The following is an 8,265-nucleotide window of genomic DNA, read 5'->3' as shown; positions in this document are numbered from 1 at the left end:
AGGTTGAGATATGTGACTATCAGCTGTGACAAATGATCTGCATTTTTTCACGACCTAATAAAATATTACTATACCCATAGGGCTGAAATTCCAGAATCCTGCTCTACGGCTGTTAAGTATAGCAATGCAAGAAACCAGATAAGCTGACAACCCTTAGTTTACTTTAGAGACTTGTGTTAAGAAAGGACTGCAAAAGCAGAGACATGACAGTTTAATCTTTTGTGACTTAAAAAAAAAACTTTGGTCCATATAAAAACTGAATAGTACAAAGAACTTTCTTGTTTGTAATTCTACACTAGAGGCACTCCAAGGGACAATTTTATCCTCTTATATAAAATACATACTGTAAACATTTCATGAGATGTACAAGATAGTCTGGCTCAAGCAAACATTTAGACCAATTGGAGTTATCCAAGTTATGTCACAAATCTATTTGAACAGCTGAACAGTTAGAGGAGACAGGGTATATTTAAAGTTATTTGCATAATTACCAATAAGCTACCAAAAACTAAACAATCCATTTACTGTCTATTTGTTGTAATCTGCAGTGATTAGTCACTCACCGGTAGATTTTAGTATATACTGTAGATATGAAAGACATTACAGCTGGATTAAGTTAGGTCTTTTGGCCATTTAATGTTATTGGATATCCTTCACCCCCACCTCTCCAATCTAAAAGTATGCTGGAATAGTAAAAGTACAGTGAAATTGGTCTAAAAAGACCATTTGTTTATAGAAACAAACAGCTTTTGTGATCAACTAACAGCACATTAGGAGACTACTTAAATCAGTTCTAAACTGAGACAGGTTTTCCTGTAAATTACAAGACAATAATGTCTCCTAAAGTGCAAGAACCAAAAGGCACTTAAAAAGTGTGCAGAATATAAAAATAATCAATTTTCTCTGCCACCCTATTAAAAAAGGCAGTAGAAAAGTCATTAGTGAAGTAAATACTTTTTTGTTGCAACATTAATGAGATTATTCCATGGCAGTATCACCTTCAATTGGAAGAAAAAAAAATATTCTATCATGTGCTACATGGCAGTGTTATGAAACAAACTGAACCATTATATAAAAAATGTCCTTGTCGGACTTAAACATGTAAAAGGACACAAGTTCAGAAACCTTAAACTTTTGACTTGACCATAATGCTGTACAGAACTTCACAAATAGGAACAAAGTAGTTTCTGAAGGCTGAACTGGTGGTCCAGAGGTAGATATGATATCTCGGTAAGATGATCACACTGGTTAAAACCGGCAATTCAATATCTGTACATCAAAAAGATCACAGACTCCTTCATTTTCATCCAGGTTGAAACTGTATTCATCAACTGGCGGAGGGGAAAGCCGAAGAAGAGGAAACACTGTAGGATAAACAGAGCATGTTACTGAGGAAAACCACTTAAAATCAAAACACATTTTCAGTCACCTGCTGTAAACAGTGACTTTTTTGTTTTCCTTGTCCACAATTTTCTCCCATCTACTGAAGGTGGTTGCTCCTCGCTGGGATATATTTTCTCCGTTGCAGATTCCATACAATGGATTGTCTAAGTGGCTATTATTCATTCGTGAGCCTTAATGAATATTGGCAGGTTGTGCAGTTGTAGGAGTATCACAGCTGAGGCCGATTCTGTCCTCACAGAGTCCATACACGTGCTCTACCATCAGCGACTCTCCGATTTTTCCTCCCTAACCGAGGGCACTGAGGCCAATTGTAGCACTCTTACCATCCACCCCTGGTAGAGATCAGCAGATGCAGCATCGATTGGGGATAAAATCCAGGGATGGGTAGATTTTCAAGGGAATTCTTCCAATTGTCCATTGAGTGCCACAAACATCTGGGGCTCTTCCGCCAAAGTTATAGGGGTTGAGCAGGAGAAACACTCGTGTTTTTCCTAGTCTGTATGATCAAGGTACTCACTGGATGAACTCGCTGAGCACCAGTTTAAGAACAAAAATTTCATTTGACCCATCAAAGCTCATCCCACTAATATCCTGACTCTACAATTACAGTATCCAGTTTCATTTTGCACATACCTATTTGCCTCTACTAACCTATCTGGCAGATTATTACATGCATTCATCACACTGAGCAGAGGTTCTTCCTTTGGTATTTGGCTCAGTTGGGTGCACTTTTGCTTCCATCAGAAGTTTGTGGGTTCTTAGAACTGAATAGCAGAGAAGTTATGTTTAACTTGTACAGAACCTTGATTAGATGGAGTACTGTGAACAGTTATAGTCCCCATATTATAAAAAGGACATAGAAGCACTGGAGAAGGTGCAAAAAAGAGTCACAAGAATGATATCAGAACTGAGAGGAAACTTATCAGGAAAGGCTGAACAAGCTGGGGCCCTTTTCTCTAGAAAAGAGAAGGCTGAGGGAGGGGTGACCTGATTTTTTAAGATTCTGAGGTCTTTAAGATTCTGAAAGAGTTTGATAGGGTAGACGTAGAGAAGATGTTTCCATTTATGGGGAAACCAGAAGTAGGGACCATAAATATAAGACAGTCACTAATAAATCCAATCGGGAATTCTTTACCCAGAGAGAGGTTAGAACATGGAACTCGCTACCACAAGGAGTAGTTGAGGCGACTAGCATAGATGCATTTAAGGGAAAGCTAGATAAACACGAGAGAGAAAGGATACGTTGATGAGGTTAGATGAAATAGAATAGGTGGAGGGTCATCTGGAGCATAAATACCGCCATGGAGCTATTCGGCTGAATGGCCTGTTTCCGTGCTGTAAATATTATGCAAGATCCAGACTAGACTTTAATCTGAGCGGACACTTAACTGTGGCTATTTTGAGAGCAAGTATACAGGGATTAGAGGTAATTCATGATCTGGCACTTCCAGCAGGGAGCAGCACGTGCAAGGAATGTCTCTTCTGAAATCATGCGATAAAATTAATAGTTGAAAATCAGGGGCTGCATATGCAAAATTTTCTGAGATGTACTGTGAGCGCTGTTCCCTACTGTTGCAGTGGATCATGGAATCACCCCAATTTCTGGGGAGGCTGCCTGCAAGATGGTGGACTGAAGCAGCATGCATGCCTTTAATAACAAACATTACAGTTTATCGTAAGCTAGCAAGTGAAGAAAGCAATTTAGTGCTGTTGTGTTTCAAGCTGGTCTGAAGACCTACTTTCCAGTTCATAGAATCATAGAATAGTACAGCACAAAATGAGGCAATTTGGCCCATCGAGTCTGCACCGGCTCTGTCGAAGAGCATTCTAGTTAGTCCCAATCCCTCAATCTTTCCCCACAGCCCTGCAATTTTTTCTCCTTCAAGTATTTTTTTTCTCATTCAAGTTCTGTACTATTTTGGTATATTTTTTGTAGTGGTTGAACAAATGAGAGAAAATGTTTGTTTCCTTACTGTAGCTTTGGCCTTTTAAAAGAAATTCAACCATTACATAAAAAGTTCCTTATCATCTTTTCCTCTGACCTTGCATAGCTGGAAGCTGCTTTATAATTTAGTGCTCTGGTGCTTTTATTGATTGGGTCTCAACATTGTTGTATGTAAGGCACCAGAGGAAGAAGAGTGAGATTCAAGTTAACTCTCTCAAATGTAACACCTCTGTTTAAAAAAGGGGGCAGACAAAAGCCAGGTAACTATAGGCCGGTTAGTTTAACATCTGTAGTGGGGAAAATGCTTGAAGCTATCATTAAGGAAGAAATAGCGGGACATCTAGATAGGAATAGTGCAATCAAGCAGACGCAGCATGGATTCATGAAGGGGAAATCATGTTTAACTATTTTACTGGAATTCTTTGAGGATATAACGAGCATGGTGGATAGAGGTGTACCGATGGATGTGGTGTATTTAGATTTTCAAAAGACATTCGATAAGGTGCCACACAAAAGGTTACTGCAGAGGATAAAGGTACGCGGAGTCAGAGGCAATGTATTAGCATGGATATAGAATTGGCTGGCTAACAGAAAGCAGAGAGTCGGGATAAATGGGTCCTTTTTCGGGTTGGAAATCGGTGGTTAGTGATGTGCCACAGGGATCGGTGCTGGGACCACAACTGTTTACAATATACATAGATGACCTGGAAGAGGAGACAGAGTGTAGTGTAACAAAATTTGCAGATGACACAAAGATTAGTGGGAGAGAGGCTGCAAAGAGATTTAGATAGGTTAAGCGAATGGGCTAAGGTTTGGCAGATGGAATACAATGTCGGAAAGTGTGAGGTCATCCACCTTGGGGGGGGGAATAAAAACAGTAAAAGGGAATATTATTTGAATGGGGAGAAATTACAACATGCTGCGGTGCAGAGGGACCTGGGGGTCCTTGTGCATGAATCCCAAAAAGTTAGTTTGCAGGTGCAGCAGATAATCAAGAAGGCGAATGGAATGTTGGCCTTCATTGCGAGAGAGATGGAGTACAAAAGCAGGGAGGTCCTTCTGTAACTGTATAGCGTATTGGTGAGGCCACACCTGGAGTACTGCGTGCAGTTTTGGTCACCTTACTTAAGGAAGGATATACTAGCTTTGGAGGGGGTACAGAGACGATTCACTAGGCTGATTCCGGAGATGAGAGGGTTACCTTATGATGATAGATTGAGTAGACTGGGTCTTTACTCGTTGGGAGTTCAGAAGGATGAGGGGTGATCTTATAGAAACATTTAAAATAATGAAAGGGATAGACAAGATGGAGGCAGAGAGGTTGTTTCCACTGGTCGGTGAGACTAGAACTAGGGGGCACAGCCTCAAAATACAGGGGAGCCAATTTAAAACTGAGTTGAGAAGGAATTTCTTTTCCCAGAGGGTTGTGAATGTGTGGAATTCTCTGCCCAAGGAAGCAGTTGAGGCTAGCTCATTGAATATATTCAAATCACAGATAGATAGATTTTTAATCAATAAGGGAATTAAAGGTTACAGGGAGCGGGCGGGTAAGTGGACCTGAGTCCACGGCCAGATCAGCCATGATCTTGTTGAATGGCGGAGCAGGCTCGAGGGGCTAGATGGCCTAATCCTGTTCCTAATTTTTATGTTCTTTTGTGTTAATAGTTACAGTATTTTTAGGTATTTTACCCCGTGGATCAACACAAAATCTTGTATTTATGTGGAGGCTAAATTTCTTTCAAAGAATGAGAAGGTTATAAGAACATAAGAAATAGGGAGCAGGAGTAGGCCATTTGGCCCCTCGAGCCTGCTCCGTCATTTAACAAGATCATGGCTGATCTGATCATGGACTCAGCTCCACTTCCCTGTCCACTCCCCATAACCCTTTATTCCCTTATCACTCAAAAATCTGTCCATCTCCGCTTTAAATATATTCAATGACCCAGCCTCCACAGCTCTCTGGGGTAGAGAATTCCATAGATTTACAACCTTCAGAGAAGAAATTCCTCCTCATCTCAGTCTCAAAATAAGGGGCCGCCCATTTAAAACTATGTCCCCTAGTTTTAGTTTCCCCTATGAGTGGAAATATCCTCTCTGCATCCACCTTGTCGAGCCCCCGCATTATCTTATATGTTGCGATAAGATCACCTCTCATTCTTCTGAACTCCAATGAGTATAGGCCCAACCTACTCAGCCTATCTTTGTAAGTCAACCCCCTCATCTACGGAATCAACATAGTAAACCTTCTCTGAACAGCCTCCAATGCAAGTACAGGTCGAGCATCCAAAATCCAGAGTTCCTGAATCCGGGACGATCCGTGGCAGGGTCGTCCGGAATGCGTAAAATGTTCCGGAATCCGGACCGTCGACCCAGCCGACCTCGGGGCCTTGCCTCGCCGGCCCGACGACGACCTCCTACTCGGCGGGGCCCCGCCCGAACACCTCCTGGATGGGGATGACGACCCGAACAGCTCCTCCGAGGGCAACTCCCCCCCCACCCCACCTTTTGAACCTGGGCTCGGGTGTTTCCGGATTTCGGACGTCAGAAACACGTTCCGATGTCCGGAAACACAGGAAAACCAGCTCGGACTCGAGGTTGTTGGATTCGGGACACTCAACTGTATAATGCTTCCTTAAATACGGAGATCAAAACTGTACACAGTACTCCAGGTGACCTCACCAATACCTTGTACAGTTGTAGCAGGACTTCTCTACTTTTATACTCCATTCCCCTTGCAATAAAGGCCAGCATTCCATTTGCCTTCCTGATTATTTGCTGTATCTGCATACTAACTTTTTGTGTTTCATGCACAAGGACCCCCAGGTCCCTCTGTACGGGGCGGCACTTTACAATTTTTCTCCATTTAAATAATAATTTCTTTTCTATTTTTTCTGACAAAGTGGATAACCTCACATTTTCCCATATTAAACGCCATCTGCCAAATTTTTGTCCACTCACTTTCTATATCTCTTTGCAGATGTTTTGTGTCCTCCTCACAATTTGCTTTCCCACCCATCTTTGTATCATCAGCAAACTTGGTTACATTACACTCGGTCCCTACATCCAAGTCATTAATATAGATTATAAATAGTTGAAGCCCCAGCACCGATCCCTGTGACACCCCACTAGTTACTGATTGCCAACCGGAAAATTACCCATTTATCGCAACTCTCTGTTTTCTGTTAGTTAGCCAATCCGCTATCCATACTAATATATTACCCCCAACCCTATGAACTTTTATCACGTGCAGTAACCTTTTATGTGGCCACTTATCGAATGCATTCTGGAAATCCAAATACACCACATCCACCGGTTCCCCCTTATCCACCCTGCTCGTTACATCCTCAAAGAACTCCAGCAAATTTGTCAAACATTTGTTATACTTGCAGGAGATACATTGGTTCTTTAAGAAATAAAACAAATCTAAGATTCACACAGTAGAATAAAACATACCATCTGATGACATGAATTCATCCATAATATCTGCATCAATAGCTCCTGAAATAAAAACAAATGTTTTACAGGTTTAGCTAGAAAAAAAGTCAAATGCATGTAACCAGAGATCTCCAAAAGGTCACAGAATCATTGAGCACATTGTCTTTATCAAAGGGTTCATTCTCTCAAAAGCTTGCAATCAGGGTCAGGGGAAATTCTGCAAGGGCAAGAATATCAGATTACAGTTCACCTGCTCCTCTTCAGTCAACGTATCACAGGTAACACACTCATAATATTACCTCGCCAGGATTTAGGGTTGAGCACTTTTGTCCAGGCAATAGTTGGCGAAGACACACATTACTTCAAGCATCTATGTTGATATATCAGCCTGTCACTTGCTCGAGGCTTGTTGTTACTGTACTAGCATTCAAATTCCTTCGGCTGATTTGCATCTTGCCAACAGGTAGCATTAATAGGAGAATCATTTGACCAGCTGATATTTGTTCAAAGGGCACAAATAATTAGGTTACAGATATTTAGTACTATAAATTATAGTTTAATTTGGATCCCACACCATAAACCATTGGATATAATTGAATGTAACCTTTCTTCTCGTGGCAATAAGGAGCAGGATAGGTGAAGAGCACTTCTTGTGCTCAGGTGACCAAATTTAAAAGAACTCCTGAAGCCAGCCAGATGGACCAAAGTGGCTTTTTACATTTCTATTCAATTGGTTGCAGGACATTACCTTAACCTCCGAGGGCAGGCTGGCACTTAGTAAATTGAGAATAAAAGCAGCAGAAAATGAAACAAAGCTATGAAAAAATTTCAACTAAGGATTAATTAGTTGTACTTTGCATGCAGTGGATTGCACAAGCTTTTAATAGTTAAAAAAAAATGAACACAAGTGTTGCATTGTACTCAAATCCTGTATTCTGCCCACCTCCTCTGCAAAATAGCACACATTAGCCATTTGTTTAGCTACAGGCTACATATTGGCAAAAGGCTCTTAAAGCGATAGTCCCACTATTAAGATAATCCAGCAAGTTTGCAGACAGTTTTGTGTAGCACAAGTATTTCCACCATTAAGTGTGACAAGTGGCTCACTTTCTGATTCCTCAAACCCTCTCCAATATTTAATAGGCTCAAGTCACGAGTGTAATGGAATACTTGCTTGGATTGGTGCAGCCACACCGACACTCAAGTCGTTTAATATTATCCAGAATAGAGCAGGCTACTTGATCAATGCACAGCTCACTGGATTCAATATTCACCCCCTCCCACTGTGGCTACACTATGTAGTACTGTAACTTACCAAGCTAACTTTGACAGCAGCACCCAGCCGTGACCTCTAACCTAAGGAGGGCAAGAGCAGCAATGTCATAGGAACACCATCACCAAATTATTAATGTTGGTCAATACTTTATGATTTTGTTTTTTCAACATATGCCCATCTCTCTCGAAGGCAGCAACTCAAACTG

The 8,265-nt window shown here is 41.2% G+C and overlaps 1 protein-coding gene across 1 annotated transcript in view; it reads right to left on the bottom strand.

Moving 5' to 3' along the window:
* Positions 1 to 611: 611 nt before the first annotated feature.
* LOC139276058 (transcription factor E2F5-like) overlaps positions 612 to 8,265 on the bottom strand; it is a 42,009-nt gene continuing 34,355 nt past the window's right edge. Inside the window, exons 8-9 of the mRNA XM_070893480.1 lie at positions 6,803 to 6,847; positions 612 to 1,364 (exon numbers count right to left, since the gene is read on the bottom strand). Coding sequence (XP_070749581.1) covers positions 1,249 to 1,364; positions 6,803 to 6,847 — 161 coding nt within the window. The 3' untranslated portion in view covers positions 612 to 1,248. The remainder of the gene's footprint in view (positions 1,365 to 6,802; positions 6,848 to 8,265) is intronic.

This window comes from Pristiophorus japonicus, chromosome 1 (genome assembly GCF_044704955.1).
Source record: "Pristiophorus japonicus isolate sPriJap1 chromosome 1, sPriJap1.hap1, whole genome shotgun sequence".
NCBI lineage: Eukaryota > Metazoa > Chordata > Chondrichthyes > Pristiophoridae > Pristiophorus > Pristiophorus japonicus.
Note: the sequence above shows the minus strand (reverse complement) of the source record. Positions and strands in the feature narration are given on the sequence as shown.